At 40.6% G+C, this 24,831-nt stretch overlaps 1 protein-coding gene across 9 annotated transcripts in view; it reads left to right on the top strand.

The window, feature by feature from the left end:
* Positions 1 to 24,831, top strand: part of DIP2A (DIP2 acetate--CoA ligase A) — an 88,761-nt gene that overhangs the window by 20,861 nt on the left and 43,069 nt on the right. For 7 of the 9 annotated variants that reach the window (XR_001556310.3, XM_015867743.3, XM_015867745.3 and 4 more), the window contains exons 3-5: positions 11,790 to 11,909; positions 16,401 to 16,520; positions 22,712 to 22,957. Coding sequence is in view for 8 of the 9 variants with exons in the window: in XM_015867743.3 (XP_015723229.2) it covers positions 11,790 to 11,909; positions 16,401 to 16,520; positions 22,712 to 22,957 (486 nt within the window). In the remaining variant the exon portion in view is untranslated. The remainder of the gene's footprint in view (positions 1 to 11,789; positions 11,910 to 16,400; positions 16,521 to 22,711; positions 22,958 to 24,831) is intronic. The other 2 variants (XM_085553767.1, XM_015867746.3) reach the window with 1 other exon arrangement.

The raw sequence follows: 24,831 nt of genomic DNA, 5'->3' as shown, positions 1-24,831 counted from the left end.
ACATATAAAAATAGGGAAATGGCTGCAAAGCATGATTTCAATTAGCTGTGCAATTAAATAGAATGTGTTAGTACTCAGGAGTTGAATTTATGAAGGTTATGATGCGTGTTTAAAGCTTAAGCCTGCAGTTATGAAGAGTAAATAGTAATGTTAGATTTCACTGAGAAGTCATAAAAGTAGTTATGGAGAAATACTGATTATGATGTATTACTGTATTATCTTTCACTGATCCAACCAAGTATTTTATTTTTGAACAGAAATGTTAAATAATAACAAACCTTGACAGCAGTCTGACTTCATCAATCTCTGCCACCCCACATTCAAATGAAGTTGTGAGGAAGTGCTTAATTATGTCTGTAAGCAGCTTGGCATGCTGCTGTGCAAAGCTTCAGAATGATGAATGGCACCAGATACCTTGCAAAAATTAACTTGAGATGTGCTGGGGGCTAGGGAGTAAAGAGATTAAGAAATTACACCATCAAATGAGCAGAGTTTGCAGTGGAACTTGGTCACCTGGCATCCTGGAGCGTGCTGTCCTGATAGGAAGCAAATTCTGTGCTTTCTTCTCCTAGATACTTTTCAGTGTAGCCAACATTCAGTGACATTTTTCTGTTGTATTTTAAGTGACTTTTGGTTGTTAAAGCGTTCCTTTTTAGGATCACTTTATATTCCAGTGTGTGGGTTGTATCTCAGAATGAGAAATATGGGTTCACGAAGGGAAAGTCTTCTAGTAATGTCAGCTCCTACTGCAGTAAGGACAGCTGCTGATGAGATGAAGGGAGGGTGGTGGATTTAATTTCTCTGAATTTTAATAAGGTCTTTGATACCATTCCTCACAGCATCCTTCCAGACAAATTGTCCATCTGTGAGCTGAACAAATAAACTTCGCTCTGGGTGATTAACTGAATGGAACAGACTTCCTCTCAAAGTGGTTGATGCCTCATGTATGTCAGTGTTCAGAAAGCATTTAGATCATGCCCTTGATGATGTGCTTTGATTACCCCAAAGTAACCATCAAGTCAGGTAGTTGAACTTGATGGTCTTTGTCAGCCCCTTCCAACCAAACCATCCAATCCTAATAGCAGGGGCCTCGTTATGAGCTATCCCAATGCTGTGCTTTCAACAGCAGGTAGCTTCTACCTGTGAAGCTGTAATTACTACTAGAGGGTTAAAAATGTGTTTTCAGGATATGGACTATTTATGGGTGATTGCTGAATGTGAAATAAATAATACTACACTGTACTCATCTGTGCTACGTTGGCAACTGTAGATTTGTTTTCAGTAGTTACCTTGCCGTTATACTTGAACTCTGCTGATGTAACAGACACTTGTAATCATTTCAAAGATAGTTTAACCTAAAGGGGAGATAAAACAGCCCTCAGAGGCTCTGACAGACCTGTCAGTGATTTGAAGGTAGTCTGCATTCCCTTTCATTAAATATGAATCACTGTGGAACTATCCTTTGCTGCTACTTATATTTGCCAACCTGGCATGAAAACCCTTTTTTTTTTTTTTTTTTTTTGAATCTTGGCTAATATTACTGTTCCAAGAGCTCACTGTCCCTCTGATCTCTTGCTATGTGGTTTTTCCCCCTTGCCTTTCTCCTTCTATTCTCAAGGTAGAAGCATTTTAGCTGTGACCTTGAAGAAAACATCTCTCCCAAGTTTCTAGTGGAAAAGTAATCTTCAAGTAAACAGTCTGCTAGATTCATACTTAAAGGCAAATTCAGTAATATTGTAGAGCCATAGAATGGGTTAGATTGAACAGGACCTCAAGAATCATTAAGCTCCAACCCCCTGCCGCAGGCAGAGCCACCAGCCTTCAGATCTGACCCCAGCCCAGGCTGCCCAGGTCTTCATCCAACCTGGTCTTGAACACCTCCAGGGATGGATCATCCACAGCCTCTCTGGGCTGCCTGTTCCAGCACCTCACCACTCTCAGTAACAAACTTCCCCCCAAACTCTAATCTAAATCCCCCCTCCTTTAGTTTAAAGCCATTCTCCCTGGTCCTGTCACTATCTATGACTTACCCTTGGTGAAGCCATGTTGGTTACCACCAATCTTCTAGTCTTTATTTTCCATGTGCGTTAGTAGGGCCGTCAGGATGATCCATAATCTTGTCAGGCACAGAGGTGACACTGACTAACCTGTAGTTCCCTGGACCTTCTTTTTTTTCCACATCTTGAAAGTGAGGGTTATGTTTTCCCTTTTCCAGTCAGGACGAACTTCACCAGACTGCCATGACTTTTTATATATGATGTATAGCGGCTTGACAACATCATATTTTCAGGGACAGGGAGCAGAAGATTATTTTCATTGCCGGTTTGGGGTCTTACCGGATTATCACTGCCTGTAGTTTGGATCCTAAGCATTCACAACTAGGTGAATGCCTTAGTGTTATATGCCTCATTTGCTCTTAGTGCTGGATAGCCCTGAGTTAGCCCCTTTGCTGTATCAGTGCAGGCCAGAGCATATCTCTCCCCCCTCAGGACAAGGGAGTGACACAGTGTAATTGACCTGTCATTGCCGGAGAGGACTGTGTCCTCTAGCAAGATGGGTTGTTGTTTTGGGCAGCAGTCTTGGTCTCATGTTGAAGTAAGCATTGCAGTCTCAGCATGCCTGGGCAATATCAGGTAGTTATTTGGGCAGCCCCCATGCTTTAGCAGCTGCCCACATTATCTTTTGCTTCTGATGTAACTAGCAGGTGATGTTCTCAGATGGTGAATCCTCAATCCACCAGATACTAGCCAGTGTGTCAGCTTCATAGTTTCCCAGTGAGTGTAGAGGTTTGTTGACAGAAATGTGGTAGACAGGTATGATTCTATGTTTAACCACGTTCCATAAGTTTAGCCATGTATCTCTACGCTAGATTGGTCAGGCGTAGATAGTCCATTCCTGGGTGGCCCAATGTGCAATTCACGGAGTGAGCCCCCCAACGCCTGTCATACCTACAGAGTGAACAGCACCTTTCTCCTTTTATCAGCGAGCTTCCAGGGATGGATTCAACTCCCTATCCAGATTATTTCTACAAAGATAAGGTAATTCTGTTAGTGATGCTGGTTCTTCACCCATCTTGAGGCTTAACTTCAGCAGTGTTGCTGAGGAGCCTGTTCAAGATAGGATTTGATTTAGTGTGTGATTTTTGAAAGACATTAGAGTACTCAAATGGCAGTTTGAGTACTTATGGGCCTCTTTGCTTTTTAGGTGCATATGAGTGCTCATCAGCTGTTAAAATTAAGTTGGACCTAGGCTGTATTGCTTTATCACTAGATTCCTCAAATCCTCCCCTACCTGTACAATGAGAGAAGACATTTGGTTACAGTTAGATCTGCCTGCTTGGTTTGTGGTTAATAACAGGGCTGGTGTTTGGGCTGGCACTACCTGAGTTCAAGGAATTAATAGCTCTGTACTTCATAATACTCTGGTTTCCTGGCTCTGAAGATTGTTTTGAAGCTGCTTCTGATGTTGTGAGGATGCTTGTGCATCCCTTTCAACAATAAGTGTAATTTAGAGTTCAATTGCAGGCTTTCAAGTATTCAAAGACATCAGTTTCTTTTTTCCTGCTAACATACAAAGAAATTCATGTAAAGAAAGTAAAATATCAAAGTGTAGAAATTGTTACAGGCATTTGACAGAAGTTTATCCTTTGTTAAAGTAAAAACAGCACGTACATCTCTATGTGCTTTTTAGGTATTTTTTTAATTACAAAAGTAGAACACCCAGCAAATTAACCAGATCTAGTGTGTTAGCTTAAATTTACCTTTTAAAATGACAGCCACAGCATACTATTCTAGTTAATAAAAAGTTAACTGTTACATTAAAAGCATGTACATATATTCTTCCTCCCTTTAATTTTAACCAGAAATAGTGACTAAAGCAGTTTAGCTAGATTACACTAAAACTGAAGGGTTTTTTTTCTGTATCGTCATTGTAAGGTTGTGTAAAATTACAGCATTACAAAGCAGGTTTTGTAGAGGTTGCCTCAAATGACGTTTCACCTGGAAAAAGCTTACCACAAAATCTGTGAAGAGAAGCATCTGCTAATTAACATCAGTCAGTCGTATCCAGTCCTTTTCATTGAAAGACACATTGAAACCCAACCAACCAACCGAAAAACAAAAAAACACAAAATAATCTTTCAGTTTCACCACCTGGCACCGCAGTTGGAGGCTGGTAGTTGGCTGGTGGTTAATGCCCACCTTCAAGAAAACAAGTAAGAACTTCTTTAATTAGTGGGAAGCATTGAAGATTTATTTCTGTTAACAATGGTAGCCTCAATTGTGAACAATTAAATAAAATTATTTATATATTTCTCATCAAAATATTTAACTAAATCCTAAATTCAGGATCCAGTCAAACATTAGCCTGCAGATTATTTTCTGACAGATGTGTAAACCACAAAAATTATTGTGGAAGTGCTGCAGAAGAAATTATTGACAGGAAGAGATTACTGGATTCTGAACAGCGCATAAGAATCTGGGTCTTTCCAAGTCCTGAATGCACAGGCACTGAATTCAGTAACTTAATGTAGTGTTTCTACAGTTGCTTGGGGCTTTTCTGTATTCCTTCTGTACAAAACTCCGTAGATTTTTGAAGACTTGCAGTAACACTGGCATTGGTTTTCAGTACCTACCTGCTTGTAAATTATTCTCAGACACACAGTATTGCCTGTTCCTATAAAAAATTATGATTGCTGTTCTGTAATTTGCTTTACAATTTTCAACTGTGTTACAATATCATGGAATTATACTTAAGAGTATAATCTGAAACGTCAGCAGTTCAGTGGCAGGAACATTACAGTGCTGTAGAATGATTGTTACCTCCAAATATTTTGTAATTCCTAATATTTTGAAAATCGAGCACTGCAGATGTTATCAAAGTACCTTGAATCCATCTGGGCACCAGTCCACAAACTGAATGGTATGTTTTAGTGTTGATAGTAGCGATCGCTGCACTAACATCTTAAGAGACAACATCACCTCTGTATGACATAAAGCAAGCCACATATTTGCCGTGACATGGGTCTTATTTTACCATCTGGTTGGTTGGTTCAAAGCAAGCACTGGCAATTTCAGCCACAGATAACTGCTCACGGTAGGCTTTTTCAGCAGGGATGACATCCTTCTGTGAACAGAACCACTCAGCAAAAAGTTGGTACAACTTCAGCCCCTTTCTTTAGAGGAAAACATCGGACACTAACAAAGCAGTATTTGTATCCAGGAACGTGGAGGCAACTCAAGATGACTGCATTGCAGGCACAGGCATATTCTGGATAGTAATCAGATAAAGCTTTGGATGTAGTGTAGTGGCTGCAGAATCGAGTCCAGAGAGTGGTGGGCAATGGCTCAATGTCTGGATGGAGATGAGTGATGAGTGGAGTCCCCTAGAGGGTCAATGCTCAGACTGCTTCTCTTTAATACTTTCATCAGTGACATCAACACTGGGATCAGGTGCACCCTCAGCAAGTTCGCTGGTGATACCAAGCTGTGGGGTGCAGTTGACACACCAGAGGAAGAAGACACCATCCAGAGGGACCTAGACAGGCTTGAGCAGAGGACACAGACAAACCTCATGAGGTTCAACAAATCCAAGTGCAAGATCTTGCACCTGGATTGAGGCAGGCCACACTACCAATATAACCTGAGGGATGAAAATTTGCCTCTGTTTGCATGTGGTAATTTACATGCACACATTCCTGTATCTGCGGCTGGGTCCTGTGTTTGGCTGGGTTACTGAAAGCTCTTTAGAACTTTTCTTTTTACCTCTTGTTAATTTACTATCTATATTTGTTAACCTAAAACCTGTAGGTTTTATCCTATTCAGTATGTTTTGTATATTCTTGAATGTAATAAAACTTAGACGCTAAACCAAATTTTCAGGTTGTTATAATCTCATGTTTTTACATTTATAGTTGTCTGCAACTAAAAGTCAAATAACCTGTGTTTTTTTTGTTTGTTTTAATTGCCTACAATTAAGTACAGAGTAGTACTAAGGTTTACATCCTCAGTGTGGTTTGAGAAAAGTCTGCCTTTTGTGATTAAAATATCTATATTGATCATGCACTTGGATTTAGTGAAGATACACTGACAGATGTAAGTTCTAAGTATCCTGTTACAGCTGCCAGTATCTGTGAAGACTGCAGAGCAAGACACTGCCTACAGACTCAGTTCAGCAGTTTCAACCTCTGACTTGCCTCTCAGCCCCTGTAAAAGCAAGGCACTTTTGAACAAGATACCTATTGCAAGAGAGCAAAGTCAAAGAAAATGGACAAGTTCCCTGGTCTTACTCAGTTATGTAACATTTTAACTTCTCATTTAGCATATGCATTCCTAACACTAAGTTCTGAACCAAAACTGAGTCCTGAAGGCCCTCTCAGAAGAGGTCGCTTGTAACTAAACAGTGTATTTAACTTAATCTACATGACTGCCACTCAGACTTGCTCCACATACTCAGCTTTTTTCAGATTGCAAGCATTTGTGCCAAAGCAGCCACTGAAATGAAAGTTTAGCTGTCCTAAACAGCCTTCAGCAGTAGGCTTCTACAAATTGGCCCTTAAGCATAAGGTGAGGGAATCAGACAGTAGTTATATCTCTACATATCATATCTACAGGTAGTTCTGCTGCATAATGTCATTTTACGTAAAAAGCAGCTGTTTTAGATCCCAGACTAAAAAACTAGACAATTATGCAAGTAATATCAGTTTAAGGTATCAGTACTATCAGAACTCTTTTAAAACCAGACTTTTTTCCTCCACAAGTTCCTTACTGTCCACTTGAATTTCATTTTTCTAGATAAAGCAGTTGTCATTCTATGTAAGTAGCTGTCATTCTACTGTTCTTAGATAGAAGTATTATACGTAAGAGCCATCTGTCCACAATAGTTCATAATCACAGAATGTATTGGAAGGTCATGTATTTCCTGGTTCATAACTCTGCAGATAGGGTGTTTAAAGCTTGCTATCAGTAACCTGTGGATTATGAAGTCTGCATTCCTGTGCCCTATTAAGTGCAGTGACTTCTCACATTTTCACTTATGAGAAGTTTCCTAGAGACTTTTATTACTGTCTAAATTGAAGTTTAAATCCTCTTTATCCCTAAGTTCATAAGCTCAACAGCATCTTATGCAAGTAGTAATAGTCTCCACTGTCTCATTACTCACGTTGCTACTATAGTGTAGTAAAACCTGAATGAGTTCATGGCCAAAGAATAAATTACAGTTATAAAAGATGGCAAACAACCCACCATTTTTCCAATAGCAGCTATAACAACTGCTGCACATTGACAGTATCAAGGATGTTTCATCATTATGTGGCGTTAGCTCTGAAGTCAGAAAGAGCATTGTGGAAGCAGTCCTACTCTCTAAAATGACAAGGGCCTTACACCTAGAAGATGGTAGTTGCTAGAAGTCAAGCACAAAGCTCAGAGAAGGCAAGTCTCAAATGCACCTGGAACTCTTCAACAGTCAGCTCCACTTATTTAAAATGCAAACTTTCAGTGCCATCTTACAGCTTTTGGCACATAGTATTCCCTCTACAAGCTGTACTTGTATGCATACAAAATAGTTAACAAAACGTTTACCTTTAGCATTAGTATAACACCATTCTAATAAAATCAATATGATTGCTGGAGTTCAAGCATTATTTGGATAGTACTCTGGCATACAGTTTAATTTTTAGATAGCCTTGTGTGGAGCAAGGAGTTGGACTCTGATCCTTATGGATCTCTTCCAGCTCTGAATACTCTATATTCTATGAACATTAAGCACAGAAGCTGTTCATTAGAGCCATCTATGGGTTGATGGTTATGGCTGCCCTGTGTAGCCTGTCCTGAACTTGAAGTGGCTGGGCCTGAGCAGAGGTTTGGACAAGATGACCTCCAGAGATCTCTTGTAATCGCAGTTTTCTATGACTGCAAAGACAGACATACTCCAGCAGTAATTGTGGAAATACTCTTGGGCATTTCAGAAGTGTACGTACTTCAGAACATGACTTCAGAACATCAGAGAAAGTGGGGAAAATAAAAGTGAATTCAAGTTTCAGTACTTTGTGACTGCAGATTCAGGTGAGAACATTTCTGCATTGTGCTGAAATCTATTCAGACAAGAAAAGCAGTGCTTTAACCTGGAGAGCCCGCAAACTCAGACTGTGTGCCCTGATCAAGTACTGTTGTTTTATAACTTGTTTTTCTAATTTTTATCTCTGCATATCTGATTCCAGGTGTGCTTAGCTGGGCATCTTCCCCAGCAGTGCCAGCAAAGTGTCTTTGTATGAGAAACTGTGCAGTGCTGTTACAGTAAAACGATTTTTGCTTGTGTAAAATCACTAGAAACGTCACCAGTAGCTTTGACTCTTCACTGTTAGTGGATGGACAAATACAGTTTGGTTCCAGTTGATTGGACCAAGTGTTCACCTAAGGCTTCTTTGAGTTGATTTTTCATTTTTGCTGGTTTTAGCTAAGTTAAAAATGGGCCAACTATAGTAATAGTGGATTCTGTTTCATTAATGTGTAATTCTTTGAACGTTATATTTGTAAAGATCTCCGGTGTAAACAGAGGGAGGTGGCCTAATTATCCAGATGCTTTTGCTGAAGACTAAGGTAGAGATTTGCATAGAAGCAGAATGAATTAAGAAGTTCACCAAGCTTGTGAAGCAGGATTTTTCTGGCATGTGATTTTGTACACTGATAGTCAGATGCAGCATCCTGCTGTTTTTACCAAAATGCTGTTTTTCACAGCTCATCATAGAATCATAGAATTACCCAGGTTGGAAAAGACCTTGAAGATCATCAAGTCCAACCGCAGCCTAACCAGTACCCTAACTCTAAGAACCCTACACTAAATCATATCCCTGAGTACCACATCCAAACGGCTCTTAAACACATCCAGGGATGGCGATTCAACCACCTCCATGGGGAGCCTATTCCAGTACCTCAGTACCCTTTCTGTGAAGAAGTTCTTCCTAATATCCAACCTAAACTTGCCCTGGCCCAACTTGAGGCCATTTCCCCTCGTCCTGTCACTTGTCACTAGTGCGAAGAGACCTGCCCCACTCTCACTGTAAGCACCTTTCAGGTACTGGAAGAGGGTGATAAGGTCTCCCCTCAGCCTCCTTTTCCCCAGACTAAACAGCCACAGCTCCCTCAGCCTCTCCTCGTAGGGCTGATTCTCCAAGCCCTTCACAAGCCTCCTTGCCCTTCTCAGGACCTGCTCCAGTACCTCCATGTCTTTCCTGTGCTGAGATGTCCAGAACTGAACACAGTACTCGAGGTGAGACCTCACCAATGCCAAGTACAGGGCAGGATGATTTCCTGGGTCCTGCTCACCACACCATTCCTGATACAGGCCAGGATGCCATTGGCCTTCTTGGCCACCTGGGCACACTGCTGGCTCATATTCAGCCCACTGTCCATCAGCACACCAAGATCCTTTCCATCTGGGAGCTTTCCAGCCACTCTTCCCAAAGCCTGTAGGGTTGCCTGGGGTTGTTGTGACTAAAATGCAGGACCCAACACTTGGCTTCTCTACCAGCTTCTCTACCAGAATGTTATGGGGGACAGTGTCAAAGGCCTTACTGAAGTCCAGGTAGACCACATCAACAGTCTTGCTTTCATCTACCAAGCAGGTCACCTTATCATAGAATGAAATCAGGTTAGTCAGGCAGGATCTACTGTTCATAAACCCATGCTGACTAGGCCTGATCCCTTGGCTGACGTTTAGTTGTTCCATGATGATACCTGAGATTATCCTTTCCATGACCTTCCCGGGCACCAAGGTGAGACTGATGGGCCTGTAACTGCCAGGATCATCTTTACGGCCCTTTTTGAAGATGGGCATCACATTCACCAGCCTCCAATCCACCAGGACGTCCCTAGTCAGCCAAGACTCATACTTTGAAAAAACGGAACAAACCCCAGAGATTTAAGTTGAAGAAAAACAGACCTGATTTCCAACAGTGCCACTAATTTTGCATGTCATGATAATTTAAAGGGAACTTCTAAGGTTTGTTGGTGTTTTTTCGCTGTTTGACTGCCTTAATGCTAATTCACAGCAATCTGCCCTGTAAGTGTTGGAGAAAAGGGAGGTTCAAAAAAAATCATTTTCCCCCTTTTATTGCCTCCTTCAACCCACGAGAACCATGAGATCAACCACAACGGAGCTGATGATTCGCACCTTGTTGGGTCGGGTCCTCCCTCATGTATTCACTGTTGGGTTATTTTTTGGAAGTATTGTATATAGGGAGAAATCCACCTTAGCTTGTTCTTCCCTGTAGTCTTTTCTACTGCCTTGGTTATTGCATTACCTTTTTGTATCTGTTCTTCTCTTGGCCCAGGCTTTGAGGAGGTGACTTGCTTTAATCTTCTTTGTGAAATACAAAGTTATTTACTGGGTGTAAATCAACAGATCTTGATGAATTCTTGACTTGAGGCTATGTAAAACTTCTGTTTGCATGAAATGCAAAATGCATTTCACAAGCATTTTCACCACTCTTCAAGTATCAGATACATTGAATCAGTATATGCACTACTGTTGCGATACATCTCTGTCATGAGTGTTTCTGCTACTCAGACCACGTGGGGGCAATGCACAAGTAATAAGCAGCGTTCAAAATGACACTTGGATTGTGGCAGGTTCAAGTTATGGCAAATAATGTCACACATTTTGGTGTTTCATCCTAACACAGACCTGTGAAGAGTGAAAAATACACAGCCACGCTTCCCATTTGATAAAGGGATTTGAGAACAAGTTTCAAGATCACTGCAAACATCATCCATTTTCTGGTACATTTTTAATCCCGTTTTCAGTCAACACAAATACATTGCCTGCAGATTTTCACGTGGAATGTGTAAGGTTGCAGTCAGGTATTCACCTCAAGGAAAAGTCTGATCACATCTCCTTACTACTCATCTGCAAGATCTATCTTACCAGAGAAAAATATCTGTCACTTCACAATCACACCTTATTCATGGCATTGCTTTTGGGCAACAGTTTGTGAACAACTCTGTTCAGGTGAGAAGCACAGGAAGAGTAACATGTCATTCAGTCTCTGATGAATGCCTTGAGGTGTCACTGAGAATTGCAGCTGCTGCCCCTGAACCAAACTAATGTGTTACTTTTACAGAAACAAAAATCTTACTTGTTCTGTGGGTTTTGTTGCCCTCATTTTTTTCTAACAAGAAATATAGTGACATAAAAGAGGTTTTGTTAAAGTAACTCACTAGTTGTAGAGTTTTTATTAAATATGATTCCTCCTAGAATTGTTCTATTAAATGGATGTAAATTAAAGAGGCGTGTGGATTCCTAAATATTACTTAGCTGTCTTATTTTTAGAGTTGGAAGGAATGGTTCAAGTATTACTTGAAAGGTAGAGCTGTCTAATTGTGTAATTTCAGCATCTCCAAGTCTGATATGTAATTGTAAGCATATGTGTAATGTTTCTCTTGTTGTCTCATGTTAAGCTGGGGGTGACTATGGTTCCGCTCCCTCTTCTCCATGACCCTTTTCTCCACCATCCAAATGGGGTACACAACACCTAATGATAAATGTACACTGATAGGAGCAAAGCTATTTTTCTGTTCAGAAGAGATTTTTATATTCTGAGTGAAACAGTAATCACATCAAATTTGGTTTTATTTTGAAGAATTTAAAATGCAGGTGGACAGTTCTATTTTTAAGACTTGGGGCTCCGGTTGATTTGTAAGTAGGTGTCAAGGGTGGTAGTAGACTTTAAACACGAGAAGCGGTTGTTTTATCTGAGAACCTGAATATGTATTGAAATAAAACTCCTATTTCAGGTGTGGATCCATCCCTGCAAGCAGAGAACAGAGTCCCGGGCACCTCACAAGCTACTGCTGTTGTGTCTAAACAGCAGAAATCGCATTCCACGAACTCGAGGGATGAGCGCTTCCGATCTGGTAGGTAACAGATGAGTAGCGAAAACATCAGGTGTATGAACTGAAAAGAATTAGAAGCACAGTAGTGCATATTTCTAATGAGAAAGTTGGGAGTATTTTGGAAGAAGGGGAGAGCTAATGAGTATTTTTTGAGGAGCTTTGTGTGTGAGGAAGAAATTGTAGCCATGCTTTGTGACTTCTTTATTATTGTGTATTTACTCCATGCTTAACAAATTTTTCTTGTTTACTGGTCTGGTTTCCAGTCTCTAGAGCAGTTATTTAAGCATTTAAAAGACTGCAGCATGTGGGCTCTGTATTTTTCACTGTTTTTTATTGTTATTGTTGTTTGTTTGACTAGGCTGCTTCTTAAAGGAAGGTTATAGGATTATTATATTTACTGCAGCTCACTTTCAAATATTTCCTGGTTTAAAACAAGTGCACAAGAAAAGGAAATGTCACAATGGATATTCTATATCAATTTTAAATGGACACCACTGTGACTAACCTGTTTTGGAAACTTTGTGAAAATATTGTTATCACCATCACATCCTGTACCCATTGTTGCTTTTCAGGTGGTCAAAATACACTGTTTCCCTGTGAAATCCCTAGTCACAATAGTGAGAAAAAGCAGGTGTTTGGAAGCTTTTCTCTGATAAATACATTTGAACTCATAACTAACTTTTGCTTGCCGTGGTCGTTATGCCCCTCAGCGCTGGTTATAGACAGTGCAAGTAATGACATGCACTGTGTATCCTTAATATGCTGTTATTCTTGGGTCACTTTGCTTTGTAACTAATGCGTGCCAGATCATATTTACAATGTTGGCGTTTAAAAAAACTTGCATTGTAAATCGAGTTGATGTATCTCTATGGATTCTTTGTGAAAAACTGAAGGATGAATGAGATACCTTATTCTGAGAATAAGGATTCCTGGGAAAGATTTGTGGTGTATTTCTATGAAGTATGACTGAGGCGGTTGGATTTATTCAGACTTGAGCAGAGAACGCCTCAGGGAGACCTTGTTGTGGCCTTTTTGGTCTGAAAGAGAGCTTCAAATTTTGGATAGTGATTTTTTACATGGTCTGACAAGGGGTAATGGCTTTCAACTAAGAGAGGGGAGGTTTGGATGTTAGGCAGAAATTCTTCGCTCAGAGGGCGGTGAGGAGCCGGCTCTGCTGCCCAGAACTGTGGGTGCCCCATCCCAGAGCCAGGCTGGATGGGGCCCTGGGCAGCATCAATGTAATTTTACTGCTGAATATATACTAAGAAAGTAGGTTTAGTGTTTGAATTACAGCCGTGATGAACAAGTTTGTTCCAGGCATTCTGGACAAGTAGCTTCCAGGTAAATTACAAGGTGAGTCGTGAACCTGATAGGAAGTAACTAAGTAGGTTGATTGTGTTGAACTAACAGAAATGAAATTGGCAAGAAGAGCACAATTACAAATGGAGAATACTTGGGAACTATTAGCCAAATGAGCTGGGAGGATCCATAGAGATACATTGTATACATTGCTACTTTTCTTGTCTTACAGCTTCAAAAGAGTCTTAGTTTGTGCAGAGGATACCTTAGAGCAAACAGAAAGCGAGCAAACAACCCTGATACTTTGCTGGTATTGTTTGGGGGATAGCATTAGGACTCTTTAGCTTTTCAATGCGGGATGTAGCAGTAGGTGGCTATTAAACAAGTTTGGCTAGATAATTGCTTATTAATAGATACGGCTTTTAAATATTAGTCTATCAGTTCTAATTATCAGTGCTGCTTCCTTTCCTAATATTTCCATGGTACTGTTGATTTAAATCTACTTAAAGTGACTTTCAGTAACTCTGAAGTACTGCTGTCAGTCTCACTGGTCATGAGTGAAGCCAGTATTTTTGCATTCTATTAACGTTTTTTTTTCTGAATGATCATTAAATGTTCGGGCAACCCTGTTAATGGGCAGCTATCTGAGATAAAGCCTGATGGGTGGCTTTTTGGATTATCTTTTTCCACTTACGGGCAATGAAGAATCCCATCACTGTTCCATATTCCTCTTTGTACCTATGTTGATCTCTTCACTTCAACATTTAAACTCTTGGGCAGAAAAAGGTCATTTTTTCATATGTAATTGGATTTCTTTTTCCTTTTTGTGATATATCACAAGGCTTAACATGCTCAAGTGATATCCAAACCAAATAGTGAATCATTTGCTTGATTTAATTTATGTTTAGCTTGTGCCCATCTAAACAAATGTAAGTAGAGATGCCAGTAGACTGGACTGTTTACACTTTTTCCTGTAACTTTTAACTGAAGAAATTGTTCAGGCTTATTGGATTAGTGACTCTCTTTTGTATTTGAATGAAGAAGGTAAACTAAAAGATAAACACGAGGATTTTTCAAGTGTTTGTGCTCTGACTCTAAGAGATATTGAGTCATCTGATTGATTCTAATCTTCAAATGCTTTATATCACTGCTGATGCTGTTTTTTATGGCTATTCCTGCTATGATATTTATGCATATGTACAAGTATGAACAGAAATGTTGACAACACATCTCGGAAAATACAAGCCACTGCTTAAATAGCTTCACTCTGTTGCCCCAAATACTTTGGCATAAAGAGTCACTGTTGTGCTTCACAAAGTAGTCTCCATTTATCATAGAGGTTTTAACTATGTTGAAAGTAGTTTCTGCAAGAAGATGTTGTCCACTACCAGCAGCAACCTGAAATGTTACCTTTTACATTTCACTCTGTTAGCACATGTTAAAGCTTCTTGTCGTTCACAACGTTTAGGCAATAATTTTGTCCACTACTGCTTCTTCTATCAGTTGTGTGCCTTATTTGTTCTTTGATCTTGTGGGGGGAAGAATCTTATTTCTTTATTTCCTTCCAGCCTACGCTTTATATCAGTCTTTCCTTTCTTTGCATCTTAACAGCTTTTCTAAGTCTTTGCAAGAGTAACTGGTAAGAGTGGAATGCAGGTGTTTGTAGAACAGAATCTCTTTTTGCAGCGATTATAAAAATCTACTGAAAACAGTTTTCTGTAGTTTTCCAGAGTTGCCTTCCATGTAAATTAACAATAATCCTTGTCACCCACAGATATCATCTCCAAGCAGTAAATATTAACTGAAAATTTCCACCAGTGGAATACTGTTAATAAATAATGTAGGCAATAAATTATGTAAGTGTTCCCTGAACAGCACTTGACATTTCCGAGTTTAATGATGACGGTGTGATAGACAAGATGAGAAACGCTGAGGCTTTGCAGACATTTTTGCAGGCTGACAACCCTATATGCCATGTACCCCACAATTCAGAGGACACTTTAATCCAGTGTATTGCCACTACTGTTTTCCTCCTGTGAGTATGTGCAGTTTCTGTGAAGACTCTGCTTCCTTCTCTCCTCTTCAGACCATTTGCTGCCTGGTTTTGGCTATAAACCCAGATGAGTTAGCTGGTAAGCCTTTAGGGCATCTGAAGATGCTTTCCCAGCAACTCTGCTTTCCACTATTTCACTTCTTTTTCATAACTGTTCTTCAGCCTGCAATAGCCAGCTCTGTACTGCTGTGCCCTTTTGAGTGTCCTGCTGCAGTGAACGTACAATGTACTGAACAAGCCACAAGATGTCTGCTCCAGCTGATTAAAAACTCTGTTTGGTGTGCTGGTGTGACACCTTTGTGGCAGTCATAGAATATTGTGTTTTCCTGTTGTGTAAGAGAGCTTGATCCCACACCAGTCAATGCTCCATGCTCTGTTGGCCTTGCTAACTGTCATACTTGCTTTCTTAACATGGGAAGTAGCGTTCCAGTAGTGAATGCAAAACTCCAGTAGCAAAATGCAACAACAACAACAAAACATAAAGAACATCTGGTGGAAGTTTATAAAGAGAAAACCAATTCCAACAACAAGTGTATGGGTTACAAGCAGTGAGTTTATTGCTGCTTGCAGAAGTGTCTAATGATCAGTCAGAACAATAATCAGCTTGCAGAGTTGCACAGGGTCCATTAGCTGGTACAACATCTCCACTCTATACACATATAAACAGGTCAAAAATAAATCTTGGTGCTCTCTGAATGTCATAGCACAATTAAGGTACATCCTGAAACATATTCTGTTTCGTTTTTTGGCAGACCTTATCAGAGAGATGCAGCCATATGGGACAGTAGTTTGCAGCAGCCATTTCTAGAGGCAGACAGGACAGATTGTTTAAGCTGCTGCTATTTGAAGAACTAAGATTAGTAGCAGAACTGATTGACGCACTTGTAGCAGCTTCAGAGTGCAAAACCGCATTACTGGAATTTAACTTTGGACCTTTTCTGTTCTCCTTTCTGCTCAGTCTGTCATTGAGGCTGAGAACCTGTTCCACAAGTGAGCTAAGCAATTGGACTAAGTATAGGACAAAAGCAATAAGGGCCCTCATGTGCAGTTCAGATTTTGTATTGGTGCTGTTAAATATGGCATTTGTGCTTTATGTGTTTTTAGAAAGAAATTGTGGTTGAATTTAATTTCCTAACCTTTTGTGTTTGTTTCCTATATAGATGTCCACACTGAAGCAGTGCAGGCAGCTCTTGCAAAATACAAAGAGAGAAAAATGCCTATGCCTTCAAAGAGACGGTCTGTTCTTGTGCACTCTTCAGTAGAAACATATACACCTCCAGGTATCTATTGAGTTGACATATGTAAATCTTTCCAGGTACACTTGTTAGCAAAACATAAAAAGCAAATGGTTTGTACTGCCAAGATGTATGTATATTGCAGTGAGCTTCTTCCATATTCATAGCTGCATTTCCTGTTACTCAGGTGTTACTTATAATTGTTTATTTAATGCTTTCCACAAGATTTTTAGTGTTTCATCTAGAAATACTGTAGCTACCAAAGGTACTTTTGGAAGCCACAGTGGAGTGAGCAGTTGCCCTTTATGCATGAAATACATTCTTTATACAATGTGTCCCCTTTGGAAAGTGAGAACCTTGGCAATCATGTCAGAATTCTAAGTTTGTTGCTTTGGGTTGCCTAAGATTCTTTTTAAGAGTTAAAAAAATATGCCAGTGTTATGTTACTGCAGTAGCTTGCTGAATGCTCATCAAATGGTTTCAGTTGTGAGTGATTTAAAATGTTCAAATGCTGTCACTGATCAGACAGTTGGGATCAGGATGTTTTCTTAATTTTTTTTTAGTAAATAGGTGTTCTTTCTGTCAGCTCACAATGAATCCTCTAGAGGTGAAGAAAATCTTTCTCCAGACATGTCTTGCTATCTGGTGTATAAGGGCCAGTATTTATACAAAGACAAGGCATTTCTCTTAGCTCTGAAGCTGTGATAATGTGCGCTTTCCCTTCCTAATGTGGCTGTGGTGTAGAAACACACTGACCTCTAGAGCCCTTTTCCATCCATTTTCTTTTTTATTCCTGTAAAAGAGCAGCTATGCTATGCTGCTCATTTGCTTCCTGGGCTACATTTCTTTCTTCCGTTCACACTGTTTAAAGGAAATTCCATTTTTCTTTCCTGGTTATACAGTTTTTATTTTCTTGTGGGGGTCCTTTGATTATTTCATTAGTTAGAAGTATTTATCCTCTGTAGTTTTAAATCTGCTCTTCCAAAATCTTTACATTTTTCCTTTAAGATATTACAGTGCTTTTTTGTTAGATCATTCTACTATGCATGTACTCAAAAGCCCATAAGGGCAACTAATGCATCAGGGTATCTGTCACGCTTTTGATTTTTCTTGCTTACAGGTCATGTATAAACAGGGAAATTCTCATGAATTGCATGAAATGTAATGCTGAAGAAAATTCAAGTGACCATCTGTGTGTTGAATCTTCAAAGAGAGGCCCTAAATTTTCTGTTAGCAGTTTTTCAAAGCAGTATTTCTTTTCACTGTCCAAAATAAGTTCTGATGTAACAATCAGTGATGCATTTTATACAGTATCACTGTCCTTGTCTCATTCCCATAGTTTGCCAAGTCACTGTGCATTTGGAATTAGATGTATAGTGACAAGAAGAGAACACACTGCTATTCTGCATAAGATTCAATAACACAAAATTAGCTGGCTTCCAGAAGCTCCACTGGGATGGATAAAGGAGTGGGAGGACAGCTAGATTTTCCTGTCTCCTTTGGCATTTAAAACTAGAAAGAATTGCCTGATGTGCTTTTTTTCAGGACAGGTTGGGAGCAGCTCTGATGGTGTCCCTGCTGTAATTGCTGTGCACACTCCATCAGCGGTCTGCACACTGCATCAAAGGAGGAAAATCTCAGGGGCTCAAGAGACCCTAGGAAAAAATCATGATAGCTTCCCTCTATATAAAGTTGAGAATCTGTGAATTTATGTGACCAGTGCTCAGCTCATCCATACATTCAGAGGAACGCTGGAAGAAAGTGTTAGGTGGGGAAAATGCCCAAAATGCCTCAGCTCCTTCCACACCCATTCCAGAAGCCATCAGCCCATCACTGGCCCATCCCCACATCCCCAGGGGAGCATGAAGAACAACATCAGTTAGAACCCAAGTTAAAAACTGTGAGAAAGGAGTCACCCTCTCCAGGCTCTTCCAGGGCTGTCCCTGAGCCCAACTGTCCACGTGAGAGACCCATCAGGGCTAGTGAGCACTTCAAGCTCTTTCTGGGCTTGGGAAGGCAGGTGCTGCCAGGGGAGCATGGGGCAAGTTAGAGGATGCAGGGGAAAAGCGTTTTAGGGTTGCACAGTGTTCACGTGATGAACCAAAGTGGGGAAACGGATGGATTTTTTGTCATTTTTGGAGAAATGAGTATGGGGAAAATAGAGGGGAACAGGTATATAAAAGGCCAATTATATAAAGGGTATGCTGGCCTGGCATGCCATGCACCTGACTCGTGTTTCTAATGTTTTTCCTGGGTAAAAGGGCTCCCTGTTTGATGTGTGGGCAGAGTCTGAGGTCCACCAGTTGGAGCCGAACCCTAGATTTAGGGTCTGTGAAGTATGAGTGGACTGAAGTGCCAGCAGTACATAGAAGAGCAGGTCCCTGAGGCCCATGTATCCGTGGTGGGAGCAGCAGGAGTGAGTGGAGCCTGAGTACCAGCATCTGGATACCAGTGACCAGAGAGACAAACTGCAATGAGGGAAACCAAGTGCTAGCTTCTGATGTGGTGCTTGTGTCAGAGCCTGCGTCAGCCAGAGGTGGAAGCAGAATGAAGCCAGTGGTGCTGCCTGTGTGTGTCAGCGTGGGTTATCTGTATGATCAGTAGTGTTTGTACACATGTGAGTATGTTCCATGTCTGTGTGCTGTGCTTGAGCCTCAGCACTGCTTGGAGCTGGGGCATGGAGCTGTGGCAGCCTTGCCTCTCTTAGGCCAGCAGATTCAGCACTATGTATTTTTCCTTAGCAGAAAACATTTAAACTACTACAGTCACATCAAATAAATTCCAGCCTCCTCATTGACAAGAATGATTTACAGAATTTAGATAATTTGTGAAGTACCCTGCTGAGGAATGCAGCTGAATTTATCAGTTCCAAGAGATTAGACTGCTGATCTATTTCTTCTTAGAGGGAGGGTTAAAAAATGCTATCAAACAGGAGCTTCTGGAGTATCATCTTCTAACACACCTGCCCAAACAGTTAGTACTTAAGTAAAAAATACCAAGGTTGGACTTTAGTAGGAAACAGAAGAACCCTAACTAATAAAAGAAGAGTTAAGTGTTCTCTCTGGATTCTGTTGTGCAGCTTCTAAGAAAAGGTTTTGGAGTCACTTTTAGAAGGTACTGGACCGCTGGGTGAATTCCTGAATTGTGACAGATCAGGCCATTCCCAATACTTTGAGAAATTGCTTCACCTCCATCAGTTCATCAAATGAGGCTCATAAAAAGGCACTAATAATCGTCTTATTTTAGAATCACAGAATCCAGCCAGAGGCTGGAAAAGACCTTTAAGGTCATCAAGTCAGCCTGATCTGTTACATCCCGTAGTGCCACATCCACACATCTCTTAACTGCCTCCAGGGATGGGGATTCCACCGCTTCCCTGGACAGCCCATTTCAATGCTTGTCTGCCGTCTGTAAAGAGTTTCTTCCTGATGGCCAATCCAGACCTGTCATGGTGTAATTTGAGCCATTTCTCCAGGAGAATACTGTGGAAAATAGTGTCAAACAACTTATTTGCAGAGCTGACTCAACAAGAGAAACTAGACATTGCAAAGAACCAGAGTAGCTTTGAAGCATCTAATTTTACTGTCAGGTACCAGTAAAAGATTGTTACTCTGGCAAGGAAGTTATGAGACTTGCTGGATCTGAAACTGATATTTAAAATAAAAAAATAAAATAATAATAATAATTTTAAAAAGCTTGTTTTTTGATAAAAGGCTGGTTTCAGGAGACACTGTGCTACATTGCACTAGAATGCATAGAACTTTGTCTAACCGTGCAAGCTCATGACCCCATGCCCTGTACCTGAATGGAAGGTATTACGCTTCTCTCATGGATTATCCTTTATTAAGTTGTAATAACCACAATGTCATGATGGCTCAGGAGTTCCACATGCCTTTGCTGTTATTTTTTAGGTTAATTCAGACATCCTTCAAAGCAATTTGGCATTCTGGTTAGAGTGTTAAATTCAAAACCAAGTCCTCTGACTTGGAACTGCTGTTACTGGCCATCTCCAATAAGGAGAGGCACTGAGCCTCTCCTTCCCACCCACATCTCACGTGATGAGAACTTGAGCTGCAGTTTCAGTGTATATTTGGCCCAGAGGGCGATGGTTGCTGCACCTCTCTTGGGTAAGCTCCCAGCCAGGAAGAGCTGCAAGCCAAGTACATAGCGTTCTGCATGCGGCACACTGGTCTTAACTCCTGCATTGTCACACAGCCATATCTTACCTGCCCACTTTTCTCTTCATGATAGAACTGTTCTAAAATTAGCGAGTTTTTACTATGAGGATTTCCATTTCATTCAGTTAATATTTTAAATTCAAAATTTTTCAGCTTATATAAGATACCTGAAAGCTTAGAAATTTTAGGGGGACTTTGTAAAACATGTAACTGGGTAACTGGGTAATAGACACAATCAGAGTTATTTATCTTCTGAGAAACCTTTGTTTTTCAATGCTCTTATTTCTCACTCTTCAGAGATAATAAATCACAAATGTGGCTTTTTTTTTTTTTCCTGAGCCTGATTGTTTGTTATCCTGTTTTGTTAAGTGTTCCGGGAACTGTTTGTGTTTGCCTTCTGCCTAAAAGGAAGGGAAGGCTGCGAGAGCTACGGGGCTGGTTTGGCTCCTCTCCAGAGGCAGATGTGGTCAGCAGCTGAAAACTACAACTGTGGGAGTAGACAAGAAATACCATATAGGGTGCAGTCCCAGGAATGGTCATCCACAGCTGTATCTTCTCAAAATCAATCCTGTGTATTTTTATCTGGAACTTATTTGACTAGAGACGGTGAAGTAAAAACATTTGTGATTTTGACGTTTAAAAGGCTGCTGAGGTAAACAGGATTTCTAGTTTTGGGGTTTTACACTGGTTAAGAGCAGTTTTACTGAAGCTGCTGGACATGCACATATTCTTAAAAACAAGATTGAACATGTGGTAGTTGAAGGTTGTTGCCAAAGATGAAGTAATGCTTTTCAGTATGGCTTCAACAAAATTTGGACGTGGAATTGTGTATCACTATGTTCAGAGGATGTAGAAAAGTTCCAAAACAAAGACTGCAGATTTCTGGGGCAACAATCCCTTGTCAACCAGGAGCTCCATGTCTGGAAAGGACTCTGGTGTACAGCAGTGGGCATCCTATCTTTCTCATCAGCTGTTGTTTGTCTCAAATTGACTTCTGCCTTCAGTATCTTTTCAGGAATATTCTCACCATTACGTGTGACTTTAAGAACTGCTCTGCACAGACTAACATGACATGGACTGTATGTGCGCAATGCATTGTTGCAGGAACGTCCTTTTGGTTATCGGGTGTGGAGGGTGCTGTGTTGCGGTTCTAGTTCTTAAACAGTAAGACAATGAACATGGGGCCTATTTAGTAACTTCTTTCCTTTGGCATGCAGACCACAACTTTCAAACAAGTTTTGCAGGAAATCTCAAATTTAAGAAGTCAAAAATATAAGCTTTTGTTAGAATCTCGACTCCAAGTGAAATGTTGCATCGATTGAGCACATAATGAGAGATTGGATATAAAAGAGGAATTTATGAAAACCTGCAAATAATTGGATGGTAACTAAAATGATTGTCAGGCTTCTAACACAACAAATATACATCTGCAATTAAGCCATGTTTTTCTAAGTATTTGCATATTGTGCACCTTAATGTCAACTTGTGGTTAAAGTTTGTGGGTTTTAGTTCCAATTATACTTTGATTAATGAAATGTCTTTTTCATTGACACCATACCTTTTTTAGTAAGTAGCTTAAAAAAATGTCAAAGGAAACCTAAATTGTGAAAAAAGAAAAATAAAAATAAAAAAGAGGAAAGGAAAGGGAGAAGAAATTATATCCAACACAAAAATAGAAGTGTTGGGAATTATTGAGATAGGACAAGTTCCAATTTATCTGTTCAGAAATATTCCACAAGGGTGGCATGCTTTACTTAGCATGATTCAAAGTATATAAAGTATGTCAGGTAGAAGCTTTTTTAAATGTTGTCTTCCCAAGTACAGGAAATAAATGAAACTTTGCTTCAAGGTGCTCTTGTTACAACACATAGAATTTGTTGCATTTCCCTAAAAATGGTAATGGACAGAATTAGTGCATGTGAAGATACCATTTGCTTAATAGATGCATCTCATGTGTAGCACATGAGAATGCTACGCGAAGAACATGGAGAAACTTCATGTTCCTGTCTGTTGGGTCATTCCCACATTACATGCCTGTCATCATTATTTTAATCACAGACACATCGTCAGCATCAGAAGATGAGGGCTCGTTGCGTCGGCAAGGGCGGATCACCTCCACTCCGTTCCAGAGCCATTCCAACGCAGAGCCCTGGCTTAACCGGGTTATTCAGGGCTCGTCCACCTCATCCTCTGCATCTTCCACCTCATCTCATCCAGGAGGGAAACCTGCTGCTGCTTCCAGTACTGCTACTGCCACCACTGCTGCCACGGTGCTTGCAGATCTCATGGCACACATCCAGCTAGGTTAGTAAAGAACTCCCTGTGTGATTGGAATAAAGTCGAATTAAAATCCCAAAGCATCCTAAATGCAGAAGTCACGTACATGCTGTGTTCCACCAGGAGATATCTATAAATAGCCTTAAAATGTACAATCTGCAGGTATGTATGATACGTGTGTATTTAATTTAAATCAAACCAGTTTTTCAGGAGATCTGAACATGCATTCTCTTGATAAAATGCTTGATTTATCAAGAAACTGAAGTTAAATTTTCAGTGATCTAAAAAGTGGAATTTCAAGGGGATCATTATTTTGGTGTGTGCTCTATAGTCTTACATGTATTTTCAGTAGACAGCATTATGCTATGGATTTCATAAGCAACTCAATTGATAAACATTTAAAAGACTAGAAATTCATCTGGAATCTTTGAAAAGTTAATGAAATTAGAGGTACTGAAAAAGCTAGATTTCAAAGTGAAATGTGATTTTCTTTTAATTAAAATTTGTCATGATAACATTTGCCCTTTATTCTGGAGTTAAAGTGAAAAAATAGAAGCCACAGTGTGAATCAGAAAATCATAGGGCTTGGAAGGGATCTCTGAAGATCATCTGATCCAACTCCCCTGCTATAGCAGATTCCCTAGAGTAGATTGGAAAGCATCCAGGTGGGTTCTGAATATTTCCACAGAAGGGAGCTCCACAGCCTCTCTCATCAGCCAGTTCCAATTTTCTGTCACCCTCCAAGTAAAGAAGCTCTTCCTCATGTTCATATGGATCTTCCTGTGTTCCTGCTTGTGCCTGCCCTTCTCCAGAAAGAGCCTGGCCCCATCCACTCGATAGACTCCCTTTGGCATGATCACCTCTCAGTCCTCTCCAGACTGAATAGTCCCAGATCTCTCAGCCTTTCATCAAAAGGGAGATGCTCCAGACCTCTAATCGTCTTTTTGGCACTCTACTAGACTCTCACCTGCAGTTCCCTGCCTTTCTTGAACTGGGCAGCACAAAACTTGATCTGGTGCTCCAGATGTGGCCTCACCAGGACAGAGCAGAGGGGGAGAATAACCTCCTTTGACCTGCTGGCCATGCTCTTCTTGATGCACTCCATGATGTCATTGTCCTTTTTGGCCACAAGGACACACTGCTAATTCATGGCCAACCTGTTATCCCTCAAGACCCTTTCTCTGCAGAGCTTCTTTCCGGCAGGTCAACCCCTAACTTGTACTGACGTGTGCAGTTATTCCTCCCTACGTGTAGGATTCTGCTCTTGAAACTTTTGAACCTCATCATGTTTCTCTCTGTCTAACTCTCAGTCTGTCCAGGTCTTGCTGAATAGCTGCACAGCCTTCTGTTGTGTCAGCCTCTTCTCTCAGCTTTGCATCATCAGAAAAATTGCTGAGAGTGCACTCCATCCCTGTATCCCGTTCACTGATGAAGACACTGAACAAGATCAGACTCAGTTCTGACCTCAGAGGAACACTTCTAGCTACAGGTCTCAGAACTTGACTCTACACCTCTGGATTACAGCACTCTGAGCTCTGCCAGTCAGCCCATGCTCAGTCCATCTCATTGTCCACTCATCTTACCACACTTCTTAGGCTTACCTACAAGGATGTTATGGGAGACAGTGTAAAAAGCCTTGCTAAGTCAAGGTACACAACATCCACTGCTGCACCCTCATCTGCCCAGTCAGTCATGACATCCTAGAAGGCTACCAGGTTGGTGAAGTATGATTTCCCCTTGATGCATCCATGTTGGCTACTCCTGATAACGTTCTATCCTTCCAGTCCTTGGAGATGACATCCAGAACAAGTTATTCCATCACCTTTCCAGGTACAGAGGTGAGGCTGACTGGCCTTTAGTTTCCTGGATCCTCCCTGTTGCCCATTTTGAAGACTGGAGTG

This window comes from Coturnix japonica, chromosome 7 (assembly GCF_054131305.1).
Source record: "Coturnix japonica strain WE chromosome 7, WE-NBRP24, whole genome shotgun sequence".
Lineage (NCBI taxonomy): Eukaryota > Metazoa > Chordata > Aves > Galliformes > Phasianidae > Coturnix > Coturnix japonica.
Note: the sequence above shows the minus strand (reverse complement) of the source record. Positions and strands in the feature narration are given on the sequence as shown.